Here is a 25240-nt window from a genome sequence, read left to right on the forward strand (position 1 = left end):
TTCGTGGGTTCTCAGCAAAGGCTATATCGCGCCCGCGCAGAACAGAACGGAAGCCATACAATCCACATATATTGGTCTCAAAATAAGGCGCACGCCTCGTCACCACACGACATCACATATACTGAATACATATCAAACGGTCTGCAGCCATGCAAAGCCGCGCCGCCTCCGGCTCGCCAATATTTACATAGTTATTTCTCCCTTTCAGAAGACTAGCGCACGATCAGGCACGCGCTCCGACTAGATAATGGTTAGTTGACTGCATACAAACGACGCTCACGCAACACAACGGCGGGCCCGCCCGGCCCTTGGTCAGGTCATCAGGCAGGGCGGCGAGTCCGCGTGGTCGGGTCTCGGCCGACGCAGAGGCGCGACCAGCCCTCGCCCTGGGTGACCCCGTGGTCAGACGAAAACAGATGAGCCGACCGGATGCGGCGCGCGGTCTACATGTGCTAACTGGGTGCGGGGAGTCAGGATACTACAATGGGCGGGCGTCGATGGAGATGCGGCGGGTGCGTCCACGCCGATGAACCCGCGTCGCGACCGCGGCGGGGGCGATATGCGGGCACGATGACTTCGCAGCTGCGCTCGGCTGCCTGCCGGACGGGGACTACCAGCGCCGCCGGGCGGGCGGGTCCGGCGCGGCCCGCGGCGGCGGCGGCGGCGGCCGTCAGTGGCGCCGCTGCGCGCGCCGCTGACGGTGCTGGCCGGCCGGCGCCGTCGGCGGGCTGCCCGTCTGCGCCGAGGCCGTGCTGTTGGACTGGAAGCTGACCGACATGCCCGAGTCGAGCGAGCCGACGCTGCCGCGCCGCTGCGGCCGGCCGCCGGCCTCCGTCATGTCCAGCAGCGAGTTGGAGAGCGCCGACCGCTTCAGGCCGGACGACGACTTGGACGAGCCGTCCGACACCTCCTCCACGTCGGCCACGCCGGAGTCGCGGTTCTCCGCCGACCGGCTGCAACAGGCGCGCGTCTGGTCAGGCCGGCCCGGCGCCCGAAACCCAGGCGGTGGCCTCGCACCGACCGGAGCGCGGCGAACGGGAGTTCGCGACAGCCACCAGCGCGACCAGCCCCGCGGCCGGCTCCGACCGACACCACAGCAACCCTCCCACAACAGCTCCGAATGGGCAAATCCAACTGACCCACGTACACACACTGTTAAAAAACAGCTGTGGAATAGATGACTGAATCACAACAAACTAGAACTAGTCCGATCGCTAGATGAAGACCGCTACGAGACAGCCCGGTCCGGCGCCGGTCGCGCCCGTGTCTGACCTGTTGCGGACGCCGTTGGTCTTCTGGCGGCCGAGGCCAGCGTCGATGCGCAGCGCCTCCATCTCGTCCATCTCGAGGATGCTCTCTCGCAGGTCCTCGCAGAACTTGGTGCGGTCGTGCTCGTTGCGCGCGTTGAACGTGAGCAGCACCTTGCCGTCGACGCGCTGCGAGAGCCGGATGCCGTACGGGTAATCTGCGGTGGAGGTCGACGATCAGGTCAGCGGAGGTTGACAAGGTCAGCGGAGGCCGACGCTCCAGCGACGAGGCCTGGACATGGAGGTAGCGGAGGGGACTGGGACACGCAGCCGGCCGGCGGCTCGCTCTAAGGAGATGCCATGCCAAGCGACCCGGGCGCTGCCTGCTCAGGCCAGTCACTGGCATCAGGCCACTGTAAGGCCACAGGTCACTGACGGCTGGTTTGGGGCCCTCCATCAGCGTGGCTCGCCGGCCCCTGCGCTCCCCCTGCCACACCCCCGAGCTTCGCGCCGCCGGGCCCCTGACGCCGGACGCGGTCGCGCCCGCCGCCCGGGTCCGCGCGCACGCCGACACTCACAAGGCAGGTCGAAGGCTGACACAGAGAGCCCCGCCAGCGGCAGGTTCTGCCGACACGAGTACGTCATGGCGTTCTTCTTCTTGCTGAAGATCTTGGTGACGAGCATCAGGTCGTTGAAGAGGAACACCTCGCGCTGGTGCACGCCGGGCCGCTCCCTCTTGGAGACGTCCGGCACCTCGTACAGGCGACAGTAGCACACCAGGCGGCGGTGTGGCAAAGCAAGAGGCTGAAAACCCGCCCACAGGTGTCAGCACCGTCTATGAGCGGCGCGCACCCGTGAAAAAATTGACAACATTGGCAGACAACTAAGCCAGTGATCACCAACACGACCAGTTAACACCCCACGACACAAAACGTCACTGTCCTTTACTAAGAACTTTCCACAAGTGCACACAGTAGAGTAACCTTTCCCGTCAAAACGCATTCCGTGACTAATAAACTTTTGAACGACTGACCTGGTAAGCTATTTGGGCAAACATACTCAATGAATAGGCGGGCTGACGGCCACCGACAGCCGCAGGATCGAGCTACAGCCAGCACCAGCAAACAAACACCGCCCACGACATCAACACCCGACCGTGGCCCCGAAGCCAAGCCGGTGCTGCCGGCGGCGCGGGTTCCGCCGGCCGCCGGGCGTGCTGCGGGGCCGCCACGCCGCCTCACTCACCGGCTTCTTGCCTATGGTGGTCTGCTGCACCTTGAGAACGGGCGTCACGTGGTCGGCGCCGGCGCGGAACTCCTGCGCGCGCACGCGCTCGTACACGCCGGCCAGCAGCTGCGGGTCGACGTCGGCACCGTCGTCGATGCCTGAGGCGGACAGAGAGGGCGGTGTGAGCAGCGGTGTGGCTGGTGTTCCGTTGGAGCCGCTCCAACCCCTTTCATCAACTAAGCAGTTGACCACAAACTAACGACACGCTTGGGGACAGATAGAGCACGCGATGCACTATCACCAACTTCACCCCTTAATTGGCCCTTCCAGCTTCGAAAGCGAAGTTGGTTAAGCCTACACAGAAGTTGGCCTGTAGAAAATTGAACCTGGAGCGAACACAGACCAGTTTTGTTATTTTTACTTCTATCAGTCCAGCATCTAATTTTGCAGCACTATGCCGCTGGGCATGAGGTGGGGAGCCTGTTACGCCGGCTCATGTCACCCCTGACCTAAGCGGCGGCCGGGAGCCCAATCCCAGGCCTTTCAATCCCAAACCAATCCCAGCGCAATAAGACTCTTCAGTCGATAACGGCCGCGCGCCTCCGTCATACAGGGTGCGTCTCCTGCTTTCGAACGCACGCGCCGCTTTCGCCCTTGACTGCAGCAACCCCGGGCGCCCATGCCACTTCCTCGCTGGCCAGCACGGCGCGCGCACTTTATCCGGCGGCGGCGCGCCCTCCCCGCCCGGTCCGCGCGCTCCTGCGATCCAGCGATTGGTGACTGGACGCAGCGGTGCGGAAGGTCGCCCGTCCCACTGTCACCGGCCGGGCGGAAAATCGCCGCCATGATCAGTCGTTTTTCGTCGTCCATTAGCTCGTTAAGGTCACACACGCGCTACGCTCAGCTCAAGATAACAGGAGTGAACTTTTATCGGGTGGAAACCTGGGCGATAATACTGTAGTTCTGCAAGGCGCCAGGAAAACCGATGTCGAAACCTGTCTACTGGACAGCTGATGTACAATTAACCGTTTTTCCCCAATCTTATCCCGATTTACACACACGTTACGGTCTGAGCAGAAGAAACCTACGACTTAAAATGCTGCATGACAGCGTCAGTTTAACTGTACAGAATGTTAAACACGATGGGGCTCAACAACAAAACTGAGACAGTTCGATGGATTAAAAAATATATCGCGTAAGCCTTCATGAGCCGACTCAGCGGCTTTCGCAACGCATCCAATTATGCGGGAAAAAAGAATCAGCTGGACTTTAAAATCGATTTCCCTACATACCAGTGTTGAACGTGAAATGCCTACAACGAGCAAGACGTTGAAATTTCGCCGCACAGCACTGCGCTACTTCTGAATGCGGCACACACAAAATACAGAAGGCCAAAACGGTCACGGACCACATGCCTTGAAATAAACGAGCCGCCACAAACAACCTTTCCGTGGCCAGAATACCCGTCCCGCATACCAGCCATCTATAGAGCGCCCGACCTTGTCCGTCTTACGTGTCTATTACTAATGCAGATCACGTGACTGACATGACAAACGCTAATTTGAAACCGAACAAGCTCCGTTTTTAGTCAGCAGCCGATTACAACACGCAACCATAATGAAGGACATCATACGAAAGCGCCAAAAGAAGGCGTGCCTTCATTGCGAAGTGGTACCAGGCGCCCTCCAGCATCACGAGCCACTTCCAGGCACGTGGTAGAAGAAAAGTCAGTGGCAGTGGAAAAAGAAGCGTGATTGCTGCATGTCAAGAAACGACACGAACGGTGATTTCGCCACGTGCGATGCCCGCCTGTGATTACCTCCGCATAGCGGAATCAAGTCCGGGCCATCGATCACCGACGAGCATGCCGGCAGATTATTAGGGGTGTCACCTGATGGATCGGAACGGGTTGAGCCCGACGGCCGATCCCGCCAGCCGGGCCGTCCCTCCCACGACGCCCATCGGCCGGCCGGGCGGCCCTCCCCATTCATCTCACTCGCTTTAACCCCTGGGGACGAGATCACGACCTCGATCGTCCCGCGTCTTACACATAGATCACAAATTGGCGCCAATTTGCCGACATTTGTTCTCCATGCTCGATCGATCCATTACATCGCGGCGCGCGTGGCCGCGCCGGCCGCCGGGTCCCGCCTGACGCAAGGCCCAGTCGCGTGTCATCGAGGTCGTCAGGCGCTGCGCCGGAGCGCAGACGGCCCCGCGCGCCTCCCCGGCCACCCTGCACTGACACCTGATGGACCTTCCGGCCGCCGTTTCCGAACAGATAATCGCGGTTTGAATGCGTGAGACCCACTCGAGGGTGGGGGAGGGGGAGGGGGGGGGGGCGGTCCTTTCGTGCGGCGACGGAGCGCGGCATTGTAACGGGACGGATTGCGGGGCGGGTGGAGGAGGTGATCCTTTCATCCGGCAGCAGAGTGCGGCGGCGTGGACAGGACAGAGGGCGGGGCGGAGCGCCGCCGACACAGCGGAGACGAATAGAGACCCGCTCTCGAGCATGCCACCGAAAAGTGGTCACTGGCAAGCACGAGCCGATGCGGTCCAAACGTCGAAGACGATGCGTGCACAGGAGAGATGAGGAGAGGATTACCTAATGGGTCATCACTTCCCCGGTACCGTTAAATGGACCGGCAAAAACCGTCATCACGCCACAAACACCGGCGCCCACGAGCCCCACCCTGTCTGCCACTGACCTCGGAGATTTTTGATGAAGTCCTCCAGCTTCATCTTGCGCTCGGGCTTGATGTTGGGCGTGAAGAGGTCCGTGTTGAGCATGATGATGGCGAACGCCAGCACGAACACCGTGTCGGGCGTCTTCAGGCTGGCCACGAACTCGTGGTTGCACTGGCAGTAGCGCTGTCCGAACACCTGGCGAGGGCGGGCGGGCGTCACGCGTCACGGGTCGGCGTCACGGCCTCTACTGATAGGGTCTGGACCGCACCCGGGGCCGTCACGAGCCGCGGGGCGGGGCCACAGCCTCGTGTCGAGACACGGTTCCAGCTCCGCCCACACACGTCACGAGCGCAGGTCACCGAGCACGGCCTCGCGCCAGGGCGGGGCCAGGACCCGTCCACACTCGGCGTCACATTACATCACACGCCGTCGCGTCACGTAAGACAGGTCGGTCCCGGGTTCCAGCCCGTCTCAGAAAAAGCCCCGGAGCTTTCGGTCGCACGAAGTGGCCTCGGTCACTACAACAAGCTGCTCTACAAAGCGCCCCGGCACATGAGGATTTAAAGCACCTTTGGCCGTCAGCGCTTGGGCGCCCGCAACAGAGCGCCCAAGCCGAGCATCGCGATCAGCGAAGGCTGTTGCCAGGTGCGCATGGACGGGAAAATGTTTCGGGCGGAGAAACCGGCCGGCGTTGGGCAACGGCGTCCGGGTGGGACGGCCAGCGCGCCGCGTGCATACGATCAGCCTGCACGGACTGCCGTACATGCTCGGAGAGCGCCGATCGGCGCCGCTCACTCAGCCGGACCTCCGGCCGCCGGAGGCCCGGCTACCGGGAGCACGCGCGCCGGGCCCGTCACTCCACCGGGGACACGGTTCAGCGCCGTGTGTACAGCGTTGTTATTACTCTGCCGTAACCGGCAGGCGGGATGAGCGGGTTCGGGGCAGGCTGAGACGTCCCGGACCCAGACTCAACCAAGGACAGCCTGACGTGAGCGAGCGTGGTCGGCCCGCCGCATAACGGGGGAACACTCCTTGCTCATGGCGGAGCGGGCCGCTCTGCACGCGAACAAACGCTTCACAGCGATTCGCGGCCCCGACGGGCACCGCGTGAGATGGCCCGTCCTTGACCCGCCGACCGGTGCACTGGGACCGGGCCTGGCCAGCTCGGACCGACAGCGTCTCCGCCGGCGCTCGGCTGCGACGACGATGCCTGACCCAGTTCCGGAGCTCGGCACCGGAACCGGCCCGGCCGCGGTGGATCTGGAGAGCAGATGCGACAGCGGGGCTGGCTCCAGCGAGATGCTCACCCCAGCATGGGCGCTGCCGCTCAGGCGACGTGCCGACACTGGGACCCAGCCAGGCGAAGCAGCCGACGAGCCGGGGCAGCATCCCGCCGGCTGACCTCGGTGCTACACTCGCCGACGTGAGCTAGCCCAGGCCCGGGACCTACCCCTCAAAGCCACCACCTACCAGCCTCAACACCGGCACCGCGTCTTACGCTCTGCAGACATGGCCGTTCGGCGGGCGGCCCCACTCTCAGACCCCAGTCCGGGGTCACCCGGCCGCCCAGCGCCGGCACGAGCGTGTCAGACCGCCATCGGTCGCCGCCGCCAATGCCCGGCGAGTGGCCGCGGCCCAGGCGGCCGGTCGTTCATCAGCGTCCGTGATCGCGCTCTCCAGCCGCCGGGGCAGGTGGTCGACATGTGTCGCAAGCGCGGACCCGGGCGCCCACGGGCGGCGCGTCGATGCGGGGACGGCCTCCGTGCGGTTGGCTAATTTACCTCGGCCAACAAGGTCAGGGCAGCACTGACGGGTCACAGCCAGACTCCACAATAAGGAAAGATGGAACGACAGGTGGCGCTGGATGTTTTCCGGCACGACTGCGCCGAACGTGGCCAGACGCACTTCGAACGCACGCCCCGGAAATTTGCGTAATCCTCCTGCGCAGTTGTGGCCGCCGACGCTAAGGGCCACTGGCTCCGACTTTCTTGGCGCTTCTTTTTCACCCGAATACGTTCCAGCCAACCGAGCCACAGTCAGACACTGTGCGGTTGACAACCCAGCCGCGAATGCCGCACGTGCAGCAATTAACAGAGAGAACAAAACTGGTCCGGCGGCTCTTTTTGTGACGACACATGGGCGGCACGGGTGCCAGCCAGCCCGGGCAGGACCAGGAGCCCACCACAGACCGGACCCGCCGACGGCAAACCGGCCGCGGAGATCTCAGACAGGACCAGAGCCACGGACTGCACCCGACCGCGAACGAGGCCTGAGGACAGGACCCGGGGACCACGGACTGGAGCCGACGACCGCGGACGAGGCCTGAGGACAGGACCCGGGGACCACGGACTGGAGCCGACGACCGCGGACGAGGCCTGAGGACAGGACCCGGGGACCACGGACTGGAGCCGACGACCGCGGACGAGGCCTGAGGACAGGACCCGGGGACCACGGACTGGAGGCCGACGACCGCGGACGAGACCTGAGGACAGGACCCGGGGACCACGGATTGGACCCGGGGACCGCGGACGAGGCCTGAGGACTGCGGATGGGAACCAGGGACCACGGACTGGAACCAACCGGGGACCTCGGACGGGACCCGGGGAGTATGGACGAGACCCAAGGACTGCAGACGGGACCCAGGGATCTCGGACGGGACCCGGGGACCACGGACTGGACCCGGGGACCGCGGACGAGGCCTGAGGACTGCGGACGGGAACCAGGGACCACGGACGGGAACCAACCGGGGACCTCGGACGGGACCCGGGAGTATGGACGAGACCCAAGGACTGCAGACGGAACCCAGGGACCTCGGACGGGACCCGGGGACCACGGACTGGACGCGGGGACCACGGACGGGACCCGAGGAACACGGACCGGACCCGGGACCACGGGACGGGTTATGGCGCAGGCCACGGCCGGCAGCTGACGCTGGCAGGGCGACCTTGGGCCGGGAGACATTCCCGCTACATGGCCGGCTCATAACGCCCGGCTGGCGTCCCCCGGCCAAGGAGAATGTCCAGCTCCGAGAACGGACCCTCGAGTGGGAGGCGCCGTTCACAGCACATCAGGGGCGATCGCTTGTGCGCTTGGTTCTGATTTCTCCATTGCATTGGATCACGTAAATCAGCGTTGTATCGCATGTGTATGCAAACCGTCGAAGCGGGGACAGTCACGACAGAGTAATCTGTATGTGCAGTCCCTTGAAGTCGGGACAGTCACGACAGAGTAATCTGTATGTGCAGTCCCTTGAAGTCGGGACAGTCACGACAGAGTAATCTGTATGTGCAGTCCCTTGAAGTCGGGACAGTCACGACAGAGTAATCTGTATGTGCAGTCCCTTGAAGTCGGGACAGTCACGACAGAGTAATCTGTATGTGCAGTCCCTTGAAGTCGGGACAGTCACGACAGAGTAATCTGTATGTGCAGTCCCTTGAAGTCGGGACAGTCACGACAGAGTAATCTGTATGTGCAGTCCTTGAAGTCGGGACAGTCACGACAGGACTGTGGTGCGAAGTTCACCCTTAGCTGCCCGAACGTCACTCCGTAAACCCAGTGGGCACTGGCAAGCGGAACAACTTTCCACCGCCCGCCTGTCTGCTCGGCGACAAGCCGTTCGGCGCGATTTCTACCGTCTCGCCCGCCAGCGGCGGGTGAGGCCAGCGGCGGGTGAGAACCGTGGGACTCTGACGTAAGCGTCCCCGGCGCACAGGGAGCCCTCCCCAGCTGATGCGCCGCCACCCTCGCCGGCGCCATGGGTTTCCCTGGGCGCCGTCACTAGCGTGCCGTGCCGACCCAGCCGTGCCGTGCAGCGGCGTCCCACAATGAATCACGCGCGGCGCCGGCGCCCACTCTCAGCCGGAAAAGATTCGCTCGCGGCGGCGCCGCTCCGGCCCGTGCATGCCTGCCCGGACAGGCCGCGACTCCGGCGGCAGGGGGGGGGGGGGGGGAGGCAGCCGGCGGTGTGGCGACAGCGCCGGGGACCGTCAGCTGCCGTTGCATCGATCCCCGCTATCGCCGCGACCCCGCCCCCGACACTGATTGCACGTAATCGCAATCCTCGCACGCCCATAACGCCGCCACGCGGGGGCAATATCGGCCCTTCCACATTGCCCCCGCGTGGTCAGGCGCAGACTGGCTTTGGTCGCCGGCTCGCTTTCTAACGGCGGCGTTTTCATCACAAGGCAGCTGCTCCGTACAGGCTTCGCGCCAAATAACCATTCCATTTCGTGTTTCCCACGGATCTGGGCCAATCGGTAGCCTTGAAGTCGTTCGTTTTCCTGGCTGCGGTGTTTGCGGCCGGTTGTACTTTTACAATCGGCTGCCGGTGAGGAAACGCAGCCCCGTGCTGAGCGACCCCAGCGGCATGCAATGTGCCGCCGCCGGCCATCTCCTCGCGGCAGGGCAATCCATACCGCTCCGGCCGGTAAGCCGCCCTCTCTTTGAGGTATGACCGGGCGCACCGCTTGTGAAGACACGAGCTTCCCGCCGCCGCCTCAGACAGGAAGAATGAGTTAGCGTAGCCGCTTCTCCGTGACCTGCGGACGCGCCTGGGCGGGCGTAGCGTCAGTCCCGAAGCACTACACAACGCTCGGCTGGTTTGTTTGGTCGCCGATCCATCACAGCCCAGCGGCCGGCCAGCACCAGACCAGCAGCCGGCCGTCCCGGCGCCCGCTCTCACCTCCATCAGCCGCTCGATCTTCTGCGCCTCCCCCGGCAGCCGGAAGTAGGCCTGGAACTTCCTCAGCGCCGCGTCCAGCTGCATGTTGTAGAAGTCCAGCTCCTGCGCGAACGCCCTGCAACCGGAGCAAAGCGGCGTCACGGACCGGAGCCGACCGGTCGCACCGCGCCGGCCGGGAGCTGGGCACGGCGGACGCGGTCACGAGGGCGGTACAAACCGGGCCAGGCCAGGTCAGGTCAGGTCAGGTCAGGCCGGGTCGGGGCAGGTCAGGTCAGACCGGGTCAGGCCGGGTGAGGTCAGCGGCGTCCGAACAGGCCACGTCAGGCCAGGCCAGTGACGCCCGAGCAGGCCCGTCCCCACCAGTGGGCAGCGGCCCACGCGGCGGTTGGACGGGCCTCGGCTGCGCGGCCGTACCGTCCAAACGGTGCCCAGCTTCACTGGGCACCGCACAGCCCGACGCCCGAAGGCCTTTCGAGGAAGGAGAACGGGGGGGGGGGGGGGGTCACCGAGAGGGCGGAGCTCACGCGGTGGGCCACCGAGTTCCGATCAAAACACGTCTGTCTATCGGTTGAGGCGGAGTGCGCCGTCCAAACAGCCGAGCGTCAGCCCTCGAGCGCGGTCCGCCCGTCATGGCCGGGCCGGCAGCAGCGGCCGCCAGACGCGACCCCGTTCCCTGCCGGCCAGCGACGCCAAACATAACAGCCGGCGAGCATGTGGCGCCGAGGCGACCACCCGGTCACTGCTGAGCAGCAGCTCCGGACGAGCGGTCTGCATAGGAGGCCACCCGGTCACTGTTCAGGAGCGGGTCCGGACGGGCCAGGTCCGGAGGCCACCGCCTGGGTGGACACTGTCCGGGCCTGGGGAGCGGGCGTCTTCCTGCCCGGCCCTCGCCAGGTCTGGCTCCGCCGGCGGGGAAGACGGAAATATCGAGGCGGCTCTCGACCGATCCCGCGCCAGCGTCTGAGCCCAGGACGTTCTCCACTCCCGGAAATACACCACAGCTACATCCAACGCCTCCAAACTTTCCTCCACGTGGCGCGTTCGGCATACGCGCGCGTCCACTCAATCCTGACGTCCGCACACGCGGAAGTAAGGCCTTTCCCTTCCGGCGGCAGCGAGCGCCGGCTATGGACATTTTACGGACATTCCTTGCAGCCAGACGTCCCCAGGTTGGCGTTAAATGGGCAGGTAGCGGCCGACCATTAGCCGTGACGCAGCCCAGATCCCAGGCCACGTCCGCCGACGCAGGCTGCGGAAGCGCCGCGGTCTGCCCCGGATATCCGAACCAGCGGCGACCAGCGAAGTTACGCTCGACTCAAGGTGGAGTTGCACCAGACCCAAGGTGGAGTTACACCCGACTCAAGGTGGTGTTACGCCCGACTCCCGGTGGAGTTACACCCGACTCCCGGCGGAGTTACGCTCGACTCCCGGCGGAGTTACACCCGACTCCCGGCGGAGTTACACCCGACTCAAGGTGGAGGTACACCCTGACTCCCGGTGGGAGTTACACCCGACTCCCGGTGGAGTTACACCCGACTCCCGGTGGAGTTACACCCGACTCCCGGCGGAGTTACACCCGACTCAAGGTGGAGGTACACCCGACTCCCGGTGGAGTTACACCCGACTCCCGGCGGAGTTACATCTGACTCCCGGTGGAGTTACACCCGAGTCAAGGTGGGATTACACCCGACTCAAGGTGGAGTTTACACCCGATTCAAGGTGAAGTTACGCTCGGCTTCCGACGGAGTTACGCTCGACTTCAGGTGGAGTCAGCATAAGCTCCGGAATCAGCCAACTCTTGATGGAAGTGATGTGCTATCGACTGCTTTATCGACATGAAGAGATCAGAGTCAGAACTGAGTCAAAACCATTGGCGGGATCTTCTGTAAATCAGCTCGAAGAGGCAGATGTTTTTATGGCATCAGCTTATGCGCGCACCAAAACAATTGAACCATTTCCTGTTTTTCTTGTTCTGACTTGAATGTGTTGGAAATTGATCACGTTATATCTACCTACGCTACTACCAACGTAAACCTTTGCGCATACCTACAACGGTTTTCGTCAGAGCGGGTTACGTCATTTGCATCCTTGTTCCAAGTACCGACTAAGCCAAAATCCGCTCAGGAATTGGGCTGAGCCCCTTCTAACATCGGAACCCGACTCAACTCAAAGCTGTACAGCGCCGCTTAAGGTCACACTCGGAATAAACTCCACGCGCCAGCGAGCCGGAGTTTGAGTCCATTCATCGGAGAGCCTGCGGAGTCCCGGCGTCCAGTGACGGGTCTCGCGGCCGACGGTGCGTTACCCGCCGTCTCGCGGCCGTGGCCGGAGCGTCCCGGGCGCCGTCCCCGGTGACCCCGCTGACCCGAGGGTCAGCCGGCCACACGGCCGGCGCGGCCAGCGCGGACACTTATGAATATTGTGATGAATGTTATGCAAACATAACGAGGCCGGCGTTACCAAATCGCCGAATGGATCGGGTCAACGGGGCGCGCGGACGGCTCAATTTTTCATCCGGCCGTCACCGGGGTAACGCATGAGCCGTGTTCAGGCCGGCCGGCGGCGCTGACCCCTGACCGGGGCCCGCGGCGGCCGCTTCAATGGCACGTCGGCCGCCCTTCGCCGACAAAGGGCACAGCTTCGTTCCGAGCCAAACACGACTTAATTCAAGGCTAGCAGCACGGCGCATTCTGGACGCGAAGGGCTGATTGCCGCGGCGTAACGAAACGGAGATGTTTTTCAGAGGCCTCTGAAAGCGTGAGTCAGGGTTCAGTTGCCGCGCCAGCCGGCGCCAGCCACCGTCGATTCACTCCAATTGACAACGCTGCGCCGCGGGGTAACAATGGCGACCAAAAACGGGGGCCAAAGGCGAGGCGGACGTTTTTCTCGGGGTCACCGTGGCTGGCGGCTACCGGTATGGAACGACGCCGTTCCAGGCGGAGAATGATACGACAGAACACTGTCCAGGCCTTGCCGCGCTAGCAAGCTCGCCTCCTTTTCTGGCCGCTTGACCCTTGACCAGCACTTAATCCCACACTTCCTGTAGCAAGCGCCGGATTAGATCTCAAATATCCCGGCCAGGAGACTATGACGGCGATAACTTGGACAGCTAAAGCGGACCAAGCCCACCTGTCGCGCCCCGCTGCTCTGGTGACCATCGGCTCTGTGCGACCCGGCCCAGGTGAGACACCAGCGGGGCCCCCCACCGGAACTCGCGCGCCCCTCCACCGGAACACGCGCGCCTCTCCGCTGAAACTGCCGCGTCCCTCGGCCGGGATACCTGCGCCGCCCGGGTCCCCGCTGCTCGGCGAGTTCCCCGCCCGCGCCTGCACCCCCAACTATGCTGATCGGCCAGTATGCAGATCATCCATTCAGGAATCAGACAAACGTCTCCGCATCAAACGGAATATTCCCGCCAATGCCACGCGGGGGGTCACCGGAGCGCGCTCCCGGCGCCCGAGGGGTCAGCGCCACCCGCAGGTGGCGCCGCATTGCGGTCATGTGCGGAAACAAGGGCGCTCGCCGCGACGAGAAATGGAGAAAAACGTTCGCGGGCGGAAAGTAGCGAACACATGAAACTCCACATAAGGCAAGGTCAGACCACTCCCCCGGTCGCGAGAGGCGCACATGCAACGCCGATAAAAACGCCTGCCCGAGTTTTGCGCCCTGTCACGATGATCTGTGCCCGATCATGCAAAAGCCCCAAAACGGAAAGGCCTGAGCCTGATGGAAGCGACGGAGCGCATGGAAGCCGAACGGCGTTAGCTTCACGCAACGCGTATGGCCAACCAGAAACAAAAAACAACAACAAAAACATGCAAAACGACGGCAAAAAGAGAAGAAATTTTGCTGGTGCTGCCCGACCCACCACACTCCGTATGAGGTCATGTACACGTCCAAGTCACATCCGAAATAGATACACCCCTGCCGGCAGCACCGCCAGCTGGCTGAGCCCGTCGCCTGCAGCGGCCCCGTCACCGCCCCCGGGCCGGCTGCCGTTGCCGAGCGCCGGGCGCGCGAGGTGCGGTCCAGCCCGGTCCGTGATCAGCCGTTCTTCAGCCGGCTTCCCGGCGGCCGGGGCTGGGCCGGCGGGCCCTGAGCCGGGGCTGGGCCCGGCCGGCCGTCCCCCGCCGCGTCAGCGGCGCCGGCCCGCCGCTCCAGCGCCGGCGCCGATCCCGGCTCGGAGCCGCGGACAGTGGCCGGCTCGAGCGCCACCGCTGCCGCTTCTGGGGAGCGTCGGGACAGTCCCGCGCTCGACGGACGGGTGCAGTCCTGCGGCGCCCTCGGGCGGCCGCCCCTCGCCGCGACAGAGGTCGGCCCGAACACGCGGCGGCGCCGAGGGTCGGCTCCGGGTTTGCACGGCGCTCCGCGTCACACGATAACAGGCCCGATTACTCCGCAGTGGAGAGGCCCGCATGCAGATCCATCACGCGAGCCGCGCACGACCAAACGACCCGACGCGCGTATTACCCCGACACCGGCACGAACGCGGATATCGCCCGCAACGCACACCGCGCACCGGCCCCTCCGCTCACACACAGCGCCCCGCAAAACCGATCGCCACGCAGCTGGCCGCCGATTGCACAACCGGTCCAGCCTTCCCACGCCCTCCGCTCCTTCCACACCTCCGGCAGCTGATCACCGGACGGTCGGGGCGCGGCCGGAGGACGGGGCGCGGGTGGGGCTCTCAGGGTCTCCGGCGGCCCCCGCGGGCGGGGAGGTGCACGCCGACTGCGGACCCCGCCGCCGGCGCCGGTGGAATGCTGCACCGCAAGGACCGGCGTGCAGCGCGGGACGGTCAAGTGGCGAGAGAGCACGGCGCTGGACGACCGGCCAAAATCGACACGCTTGGAACACACAGTTGGGCAGAGAACCGATAACCTCGTTTGGAGGCAGGGGGTTCGCCTCACCTGGCCACCGATAGCTTATCTAGCCGGTGAAAGGATGATTTCCCCTGACAGCGTACACGGATATAACCGGTAAGGAGTAGGAGGGAGATCCCCCCCCCCCCCCCCCTCTCCCATCTAACTTTGTCAGAAAGGACTTCTGTCCTTGCTCTCATTTTTTACATCACGTCACCTGCCAAAACCATGACTTGCAGAATCCCTGCAGAGTCCGCTCTGCCGCCCCCTCGCTCAGTCCCCGAAGCATGACTGCGCTCATGGCAAGCCCGGCCGCCGGCCAGCCGGACTCGGCGGCGAGCGGATGGCCTCCGCGCGTCAGCGGTGCTCTCCCCGGGCCGTCCGGGGCGGCGCGGCCCACATCGGGCCATCGGCGCCGGCCGGCCCCGCGCCGTCCCAGCCGGCGACGTCGCGGCCGCCGCCGGACGGTGACCCGAGCTGGCGGCCGGACTGCCGCCGCCCCGGCGCCGGCGGCGGCGCCAGCGCCGGGGCGTCCTCCGGCCGCCGTACACGCCGAGCGGACGCGAATGAGTCCGCTGTGGCGCCGCGCCCGCCCGGACCGGCGTGATGACCCGGACGAACCGCGCCAGATGGCGAGATCGCGGGGCGATCATCAGATCAGTCGGCGGGGACACTGCGGCCCGATCGCGGCCGCCCGCCATCCCCGCCCCGCTCCCCGTGTCACTGGGTCAGCCGGCCGACCGCGGGGGGCGTCACCAGGGTGATCACACCCCCGTCCAGCGGCCAGCCGTCAGCATCCGGCCGTTACGTGTCAACGACCAGGTCACCCGAGCCCTCTCCCGCGCTGGGAGCGATCTCGTCCACGGGAGGGCGCTGGCACGGGGCCATCAGCCCACACAGCACTCCATTCGTGTGGCGTGCTAGGGACGCGTCACGGGCGGCACGTCCGACCTGCTGAGGTGGAACAGCGATTTCAACTGAACTACAAGATACCGCAGACGGGCAAAACAGACCCTTCTCCACCCTGGTCTGTCGCTTCACACCCTCCAGGCGCTTTGCTTTTGCCTTTTTCCGAGTTTTCGCTTCGCCTGCCGGTGACCCCGGGTGTCGCTCTCCGGGCGCCCTCTGGCCTCCTCGCGTATCGGAGTCCGCCCCGCCCGGACGCTGCCGCCGGCGGTACTCACTCGAGGACGGCGGCGCTGAACGGCGACTGCAGGTCGCCCAGGTACTCGCCGATCATCTGCTTGCTCAACCCCTTGCGGGTGATGAGAAAGCGGGCCACGCTGTGCGGCGCCTCGTCCAGGAAGCCGCGCCCGATCAGGTAGTCGATGCCGCGCTCCGGCTTCGTGTTGAACAGGTTCAGGCCGACACGGTACTGGCGCTTGCGCACGATCTCCGGCACCTGTGGATGGCCGGTCAGGTCTGGTCAGGCAGGGCAGGGCAGGCAGGCAGGGCAGGCAGGGCAGGGCAGGGCAGGGCAGGGCAGGGCAGGCAGAGCACGCCAACAAGGCGGACCCAGGCCGAGAAACTGATTTACAGGGAATGCGCCTAATGCCACATGACGTGCGAGATTAACACGATGACGTGGTTGACGTCATATAAGCGCGAATAGGCATCAGTCGAAAGGTTGGATGGTTGGTTGGCTACCTGGAATTTGAAAATTCCTTGCACGTGACTCAGTCCAAAGTCCATGGTTACATGCCAGACATTATTCTCTCCGATAATCCCTTACCAGACTCCGTTCAAAGGCAACCCCACCAGGTAAAAAGACGGGTCTACGCATGACGCCCATGGCCACGAGTATGTGAGACACGTGCATTCCTTCCGTGGTCTACGCCGGTTGCAATCCTCTTAAAACTGCCGCGGGCTGACCGGTCCCCATCCCACGCGGCCTGTTCGGTTGTCGCCGCCGCCGCCGCCGCGATGCGTGAGCCGCCGTCCCAGCCCCGCCCGGCCGGCCGGCGCCTCTCCGCCCGCAGCCTCCGGGCGCACGGAAGACGACAGCGGGCCCGGCTCGGTCGCCCGGCCGGCGTGCGTGCGCCGCAGCCGCCGCCCTCATTGGCCCGGTGGTTGGCCGGCGCCTCCGCCCGCCCGGCCGGCGCCGGGCTAAACACACGTCAATTAGACCGGCGTTGTCCGCACCGAGCGCATGGAGCGGCGGGCAGTGCGTGCGACGGCGGGCGGCGGCGCCGGGAACGGCAAATCGCCGCGTCACGCCCGACGGCCGCGCTCGCGCCCACCGCCGCCGTGGCGTCACAGGAGCCCGGCAGGACCGTCGCCGGGGACCAGGCCGCCCGCCCGCACTTAATTCAGCAGGGGCTGGCGCTCCGGCGCGGTAACGGTGCGGCGGGCCTGGTGACCGCGCCGCACCGCCGCATCGGGGCCGATCGGCCGCCGGCAACCGCGACCCGGCCGTCGTCCCCTGCCGCGCGTGCCGTAAACGTCGCTCAGTGACGCGATAGGCCGGCGATACGCGGCCCGTCAACAAGACGCCGCGGGACGTGGCCGCTGCAGTCGGCCTGGCAACGCGCCCGGGCCGGGGCCAGCTGGTGCCGGCGGCCCGGCGCGGCCCGGCCCAGCACGGTGCGGCCCGGCGGGGCGGCCGCGTCAGATTTAGCCCGCCGCGCCGTGCCGCTCGCTCGCGCGCCACTCACCCGCCGGAAAACACGGCGCGGCGCGCGTGTGCGTGGCGCGCGGCCGATCTCACCGCGTCACGATACGGGGCGAGGGTGGAAGCCAGCCGCCGGCGCCGCGTCGGCGTTCCGCACCGCCGCAGAAAGGCGCCCTCCGTCTGCACCGGCGGCGGAGGAGTCGGCGGCGAGGGTCACCGGATCGCTATCAGTGCACAGGCCACGAAACCGCGCCGACCGACAGACACGTGGGCGGCGGGCGGCGCGGTGCGACGGCATCCCGGCCGCGCCCCGTACACGTCCAGCCGTTGGAGGCTCCACCGCAGGGGGCGGCAATGACGCACGCCGCGCCCACCTGGAAACGCGCGCGCTCGCTCGCGCCACCGGTCGTTGACGACCGCGGACATTAGCATAACGTCGCATCATCGCCGCGCGGCGGCCGGGTGCGCCGCCGCGCCGAAAGCAGAGCCAATCCGGAAAAGGCGACACGCGGCGAGCCGGCAGCCGGCCGGCGCCGAGAAGCGGCGGTAACGAGCAAACGCAGCTTCGGCAAACGATCGGCCCCGGCGGCCGCGTCCGATGGCATTAGCAGCGCCACTCGCTCAATCGCCTCACTCTCGCCCGGCTACTTTCGAAAGGACGTTCTCCAGAGCGGACTATGCCATTTTTGACGATTGAGAAACCGTCTCATTCGGTATGCCGCGCGCATAACACGCCGTCGCCGTATCGGCCCCGACCGCGGAACGGCGGCCGGCCGGCACCGGCAGCCAGCGCCAGCCCGCCGCCGCCGCTGCGCCTCCAGCCCCCACGGACCCCTCGTCCCCGGACCGTCGGCGCCGCAGTCCCGGCCGCCGCGTGAAGCCCGCGGTGGCCGGCGACGCCGGGCTGCGCGGGCCGGCTGTGGGTGGGCCGTGGCCCTGGCCGGGCGGCGCGCGGGCCGGATCAGGGGTCACCGCCGGCGCCGTCCACACTCACCCATGATGGGCCAGAATCCGGCGATTAGTAGAGCCTCCGGGACAGAGTGACAGACAGCCAACGGTGGCATGGCACGAACGGAGGTCGCCGAGATGGGCGACCTTACGCAAACGCCAGGAAAAACCGGCTGTCCACAAGTCGAAAGGATACTTGAGCACGTGAATGGGTTCCTGGTATGTCAGGCTAATGCCACATTATATAACGAACATATAAATACCATGTGGAGAGACAATGAGATGCGGGGATGGAGAGAGCGCGGACGGGAGGTGCGAAGAAGCAGCGGGACAGGGAAATATGAATAGGAACATGAAAACGGACAGGGACAAGCACAGGGGCTGGCAGGGACAATGGACAGGAGCGGGGGAAACCGATACGGACAAGGTCAAGGACAGAGGAGAGGGGGCGTAAGACGGACAGCTTCAAAGGCAGCGAGACTCGACCACCCGGACACACCCACCCAGCGCGTTCGGACTCGTTTACCTTGCAGCTGGCTGTGGCCGGGCGGCCGGCGGCGGCCGGGCGGGCCGGCTCCGTCGGGTGGCAGACTCGCTCGGCGCCGCCGGTGGCCGTGTCGCTCCGCGCCCGCGACAGCGCTCTCCGCGCACCGCTGGAGCGACTCGACGAGCGCTGCAACAAGGCGCCGGTAATTAGCGCGGCCAGTGGCGGACCAGTTAGGCGGCGGCGCTCGGCGCGGCGGCGGCGCCTGTACCCGTGGGAGTGATGGGGACGCCCTGGGAAGGCGGCGCACGCACGCCACCACCGTGCACTTGGTCCGCGGCGCCTCGGCCGGCGGCGAAACCGCTCACACTCACACGGCACTACCCACAGTCGGCTCCGACTGCTCATAACAGAGGATCGCGCGATAAATCACGGATTTCTCCGCGCCGCCGCCTGAGCGATAACCTGCCGCCGCCATGTGCCCGGGACGTCTCCAGGCGCCGAGCGGCGTGCTGTTATACGGCGCTGGCCGCGCGCGGACACCGACGGGCGGCCGCCGGCTGGAGCATTCGGCGCCTCCCAAATGAGCGCCGTCCCAGCGGAGGCCCGTCACCCCTCACCGGGACTGGAATACGACCGCGGCGGCCGGCGGGATACGGCCCATCCTCTGGCGGCCACGGCGGCCGGACTCTGCGTCAGACGCGCCGTCAGCGACCGTCGCCAGCGCACCGCAGGTGTGGACGGGCGCGCTGCGGAGGTCCGGCCGCACCACCGGGTCCGGTCCGGCAGCATCGGCGTGGCGTTGCGGGCGCGGCGGCTCGCCGTTGGGCCGCTGCCGGTGTCAAGGCCGGCCTCGCGCCACAGGCGCCCGGGCCCTCGGATCGCGGCTCCTTCGCGCCACCCCAAAACAGATCACCAGATCCGGCCCGGTTGATCCGTTTTTGATTCGTTCGTCCTTGTTTGCGACCGCAGACGTGCCGAGCCGTTTTGGCGCGTCCACGCCTCCGCCTCGCGCTCCCAAGGATGCTGCCGCGCCGCCCGGCCGAGTGTCTGATTCAGCGCGTTTGGAAGGGAGAGCCGTAAAAGGTTGGCCGCCCGCCGCTGGCACCTCCATCGAAGCGCCGAACTTAACGACGGCCCACCAACGTCCGCCAGATAGCCGATGGTAGGGTCCCGTCGCCCGCTAGTAGCTCTGACATCAGGCGTGGGAACTATGAGGAGGGGCGATGGGACCACACCCCACCTTTCATGAAGTTTAAACATTATCTCTTGGGTCAGGCGTGGAGATAATTGTCTTTGTGCGCGAGTTCCGCCAATTTTTGCGACGGTTTTCAGCTAATGGTCGCCGTGGGCGGCCAGGGGTACCACAAAATACCAGACAACCGAATACCAAACAGCGACGTGACAAAGCGCTTTTCACTAGTTTTCAACGCCGTCGTGAATCACTGTAATTAAACTACTTGTAGCGGCGCCAGTCATGAAGAGTGGCTCAAAATGCAACACCGTACAGTGCGATTCACATAGAAGGCATCAATTTCTCGCTTTCTTTTCGGCTCGCGCCGCAACAAGCGTGGGAGCGCGGCCAGCACCGGTCCTGGCCGCGGCGCCGCGGGCCGCGCGGCCGGCTGGAGCGCGCCTGCGGTGGCGGGCCGACCACGGCCGACCGCGGTCGACAGCGGCGATCAGCTGACGTCGTGCTGCGCCGCTGCGGCCCGAGGCGGCCGGTCGGGGACGGACGGCGGCGGCCGGCCGGGGTCACGGCAGGCCCGCCGCCCGCCGGCGCCGGCCTCCAACGTGACGGATGTGTCGGGGTCGCCAGGCCAGGACCTTCAGCCGGCGCTCGCGCCGTGCCCCGGGCTGGCGGGGCCCCCGCGCGCGGCCGGATCACGCCCGCAGCCCCTCTCGGCCGCCGCCGCCGGGCGAGCAGCAGCTCCGATCTGTTCGGCGCACGTCGCGCCGAGCGGACGCCCGTCCGTGTGCGATGAGTCAGGCCCACCACCGCAGTACCGGACCTGCGGCCTCCCCCCCGGCCCAGGTGTCCAGCGGCGGCGCGGCCTTGCGCCGGGCAGCGCAGGGCGGCGGCGGCGCAGGCGAGCCGGGCCGGGCCGGGCGCTCCGGCCGCTCGAGGCGGGACATCCGGGTGAGGGCGGGCGTGGCCGCGCCGGCTGGAGACGCGCGCTCGGACCGCGCCCCGGCGCCTCTCCATAACACGCCCGCCCACCTCGACTCGGACGGTGCGGCGTACACAGACCCGTCAGCACGCAGGGATGAGATCTCGGGATTTCTGCAGCGTCCGCGCATTTGCTGCAAGCGAGCGGCGTTCTCAGCAGGAAAGCCACACCGCAAACGAATACGTGGTAAGCGGGAAGCTGCAGTGGCCTGAAAGCAGTGCCAACACGAAAACATGTTTCATAAGCCGCCAAGCCTGAGACAACCCATGCGACGACAATAGGCACCATCCGGCTAAGCGCGCCGGTGAGGCGCTGCCATGAGACGGACGGGGCGCGACTGAGCGCCGGACCACATCAATGGGCACCGGCGCCGTGCTCCCGAATCGTTGCCGACGCTGCTCGCCGGCCCGTCTCCGGGCGAGGGCGAGGCTCCGGTGAGGTGACTGCCGGCGCCTGCCGTCGCCCGCTCGCCGCCGCCGCGCCGCCGCGCGTGACCACCGACGCCAGAGCGGCGCGTTGCGCCACCGTCCGTGCAGCATCCCTCTCCGGCGGCGGCCTGTGCCGTCCCGCGCGGCGACGGCGGTGCTGGCCGGCGCACGCGACGCGGCCGCCCGGCCGACGCGTGATGACCCGGCGCTGCCCGCGCCGCCGCCGCTGGCCAATCGCTGCCGGCGACGGACGGACGACCTCGCGGCCGCCGGCGGCGCCGCCCACCGCGCGCGCGTGCGGCCGGCCGGCCGGGGTCGCCGCAGGGTCGGACCGGGTCACCGGAAACGGCCGCGGCGGGCGGCGCGGCTGATTGGAGTGCGGCAACGGCGCGATTGCAGCCCGCTGTCGGCGGCGCCGGCCGTTTTTGCCAGGCAGCCGAGCACCGGACACTCCGGCGACCGCAGCGCCGCGCCGCTCGTGACCGGCGGCGGCCGACGACCGGCGGAGGACTGCGGACGGCGGCGGTACCCCCCCCCCCCCCCCCCCCCACTTCCCCCGCCGCCGAGAAGCACCTCGCGCGACGGAGGACAGATTGTCCAGCACACAGCCCACCGGCGGATCAGTCAGTAACAAACTGCGCGTCCGCGCGCGGAACAGGCTGGTGCGCCGGTCTCCTGCGCGGAATCATCTCTGACGTCTTCGATTGGCCTCAAGTCCGCGTCAGTGACGTCACGGTGGCGCGACTGGACAATTTGCATTCGAAGAAAGTCGCCGGTCCGGGATACGACCATCAGGCCTGTCACTGATTCAGATCGGTTACCGAACTGGTTAGCCAGTTCCGTGGCTAGCCCGGTTAGCCCGGTCAGCGCGTCGACGAGGTCTTCCCACGCACAATCCGGCGCCGTTCGCTTCCATCCCGCGACGCCACTTTCCCCTTCATTGTGCGGCCTCTCTCGAGACGGCACAGTAGCTTCCCGTCATTGTGGGATTCGGCACAGGCCGGAGCCGCGCCTCCCTCATTCCCGCCCCGCGGCCCATGCCGCCTGCCTTGCGCAACGGTCCAGGAGCGGACGCACAGTGGCACCCCCGCCTCCCCGAGGCTCGACACGGTCTCGGGATGCTAGCGTTCGTTCACGCGGCTCCCGTCCTCCGACAAGCCGACGCTGACGCCGACGCCGACCGGCGCCCAGCGTCCCCAACGTGGCGCACGCCGCTGCGCGATCGCGGCAGCGTCGCCGCCCGTCCGGCCGGGGCGGACGCGGCCTTGGTGACGGCAGCACTTCTGAGCCGGCCCGGCCGACCGTCGTCACCGCCCCGGGAGCGTCTCTTCACAACCCGTTTGCGAGGGCCGTGCAGGATTGCGACACGGCCGGCGGGCCGCTCCGCCGGCCGGCTCATGGCGCCGCCGGCCCGAGTCCGCCCCGGCCGCCCCATCACCCTCTCCCCTGTCCCGGGCACCCCGGTGGCGACCCAGTGGGCACTCGGAATTTCTGGAATCGAATGGACAGCGGCACCCAAAAATAGGCTAGTGTCCATTGTTTTCTTGTTATTAATTATACAATTTTTCGTTCCAGCACAGTGGCTTTACATGCAATAGCACCATCTTTGTAACCCTCTAATCCTGCGGCACAGGTAAGCACGATGTTTCCCACCGCCGATAGCCTGTTACTTTTCATTCTTTCCGGAACGCCGTTTCCCCCAACGGCCTTTCCGGTCCGGGTTTTCGCCTCTGGCGTCCCTGGGCCAGCTTTGGGCACTCCAGACCGCTCGGAGCGGCCACATCCGGCTCCCGGCGTCCACCCCGTCCGGGAGGGGTGACCGCCTCCAGCCCTCGGTGTCCACCCCGCCCCGGAGGGGTGACCGCCCCCGGCCCTCGGCGTTCTCCCGGTCCCCGAGGGGTGACGGACGGCCTCCAGCCCTCGGCGTCCACCCCGTTCTGGAGGGGTGGGTGCCTCCAGCCCCCGGCGTCCTCCTCGTCCCGAGGGGTGGCCGTCTCCGGCCCTCGACGTCCTCCCCGTCCTGGAGGGGTGACCGCCTCCAGCCCTCGGTGTCCTCCTCGTCCCGGAGGGGTAGCCGTCTCCAGCCCTCGGCACCCACTCCGTCTGCCGTCCGCCGGCCGCCGTGCCCCACCGGAGCGGACCGGGCGGCCTCAGCGCTGATTGGAGAGATCGGCTCACCGTCCGGCGCGAGTGACGGCTTCCAGGCACGAGACGGGGCCGCCGGGTCTGACCGCGCCGGCCGCCGGCCGCCGGCCGTTTTCGCCGCATACGTAATGAACGCGTCCGCGCGACCCATTAGCTGAATGGGAAGGATTACCGACGCAAAAGTCGGACTCGCTCGGTGGGAGAGAGAGCTGGGCTGACTGCGTGCTCATCACAAGGAGGCTTCACTGCTCCGAACTGCCCATATATCGCGCGCGGTTATAAAGAGACAACCAAAGCGAAGAGGCCGGGCCGACCCGAGGATGTCTCTCCTCCTCCCCCCCCCCCCCCCCCTCCTCCGTTTTGAAGGAGACGTTAAAGCTGTCTGGTATCATTTATGCCCGGCACATGCCAGACAATTCAAGGTGTAAAGCATTCACATTTACACCAGCGCGAGGCCTTAGTATTCAAATGAATGGCATGGGCCCCAAACATACGCTGAAGGGAACGGTAACGGGCTACTCAAAAGTTACAGCAATGAGCGCACTGTGTAAAAACCCAACGATTGTAGTGTGTGCACTTATATGGACTTGGACCTTCTTGAATGACATGAGCATGAGATGAGAGCTTTTAACACTGAGCGTGACGTTGCAAACTGGATTTAGGCGGTTACGTTTCCGGCGAGAAACCTGAGATTAAATTAGAGTGGCGCCACGTGTTGCCGTGGTGATTACATCCGTAAAAACTGGCAAAGCACATAAACCATCAGTGATTTGCGTCATGCAATGTTGCATGTGCGAGGGTTGTGTTCGCCATCAGCTGGAAACGAGACAACGCGATCTCTTTCCACTCACGGGTGGCACACGACCGCGAGTCTGAAAACTCGCGATATAAACACAGATGAAATCCCCCCCCCCCCCCCCCCCCCCCCACTGTCCAGAGCGAGGGAGGACGCGACCCTCTCCGCGAGGCATATACTGACACGCAACTCTAACAAAAGAAAGAAGATTGATTTGGCTTCGAAGCGCCTTCGGGACCGCGCCAATCTTTACCACGACAGAGCCCAGCTCCACGAGATCATCCAATCAGGACGTCCGGCGTCTGCGGCGACGACCAATCACCGACGAGCGTACAGTGTCGCGAACGCTCTCCGAACCGGCCAGACGGCGACCGCCGCGTGACCCCGGCAGGGTCGGGCGGGGCGCCGCGGCCGCGCCGGCCACTTACCTGGGAGCGCCGGCGCACCATCGGCGACGAGGTGCCTCACCTGAGAGCGACGGCGCACCATCGGCGACGAGGTGCCTCACCTGAGAGCGACGGCGCACCATCGGCGACGAGGTGCCTCACCTGAGAGCGCCGGCGCACCATCGGCGACGAGGTGCCTCACCTGAGAGCGACGGCGCACCATCGGCGACGAGGTGCCTCACCTGAGAGCGACGGCGCCCATCGGAGACGAGGTGCTGACGGGGCCGGCCGAGGCCAGGCTGCTCTCGCTGCTCGAGCTGGCCACCTGTAGCCGCCGCGGCGCGCACGCCACCGAGCTGGTGCGGTGCGGCGGCTCCGGCGGAGGACCGCGGCCCCCGCCGGCTCGGCCCCAGCCTGCTCGGCCACCTGACGGAGCGCGCCAGGTCATGTCAGGTCACGTCCACGTCACGTCAACGTCAGGTGACGCCGCAGAGGCTGGAGAGGCGGCCCGGACAGCCTCGCCACTACTGACCGGTGCGAGGCCGGCACACCGTCGGTAGCCGCGA

At 66.1% G+C, this 25240-nt stretch overlaps 1 protein-coding gene across 1 annotated transcript; it reads right to left on the reverse strand.

Moving 5' to 3' along the window:
* Positions 1-51: 51 nt before the first annotated feature.
* Positions 52-24785, reverse strand: LOC119114801 (IQ motif and SEC7 domain-containing protein 1). The gene is made up of 8 exons (XM_037238831.1): positions 24757-24785; positions 15890-16107; positions 9844-9958; positions 5183-5357; positions 2493-2632; positions 1826-2051; positions 1273-1465; positions 52-953 (listed from the first exon to the last, which is right to left on the reverse strand). The coding sequence occupies exons 1-8, from the start codon at positions 24775-24777 to the stop codon at positions 671-673; spliced, it is 1371 nt and encodes a 456-aa protein (XP_037094726.1). The 5' UTR covers positions 24778-24785; the 3' UTR covers positions 52-670.
* Between the last annotated feature and the right edge of the window lie 455 nt (positions 24786-25240).

Source organism: Pollicipes pollicipes, unplaced genomic scaffold (genome assembly GCF_011947565.3).
Source record: "Pollicipes pollicipes isolate AB1234 unplaced genomic scaffold, Ppol_2.1 Scaffold_3087;HRSCAF=3621_pilon_pilon_pilon, whole genome shotgun sequence".
Taxonomy (NCBI): Eukaryota; Metazoa; Arthropoda; class Thecostraca; order Pollicipedomorpha; family Pollicipedidae; genus Pollicipes; species Pollicipes pollicipes.

Bases quoted from the DNA above. Each gene is read 5' to 3' on its own strand.
- LOC119114801 (XM_037238831.1), bottom strand. From the start codon at position 24,777: ATGGTGCGCCGTCGCTCTCAG. The intron at 16,108-24,756 runs GTGAGGCACCTC...GGCCATCCACAG, and splicing joins TGGTGCGCCGTCGCTCTCAG to GTGCCGGAGATCGTGCGCAA. The intron at 2,633-5,182 runs GTCAGTGGCAGA...TGTCCGCCTCAG, and splicing joins CTTCATCAAAAATCTCCGAG to GCATCGACGACGGTGCCGAC.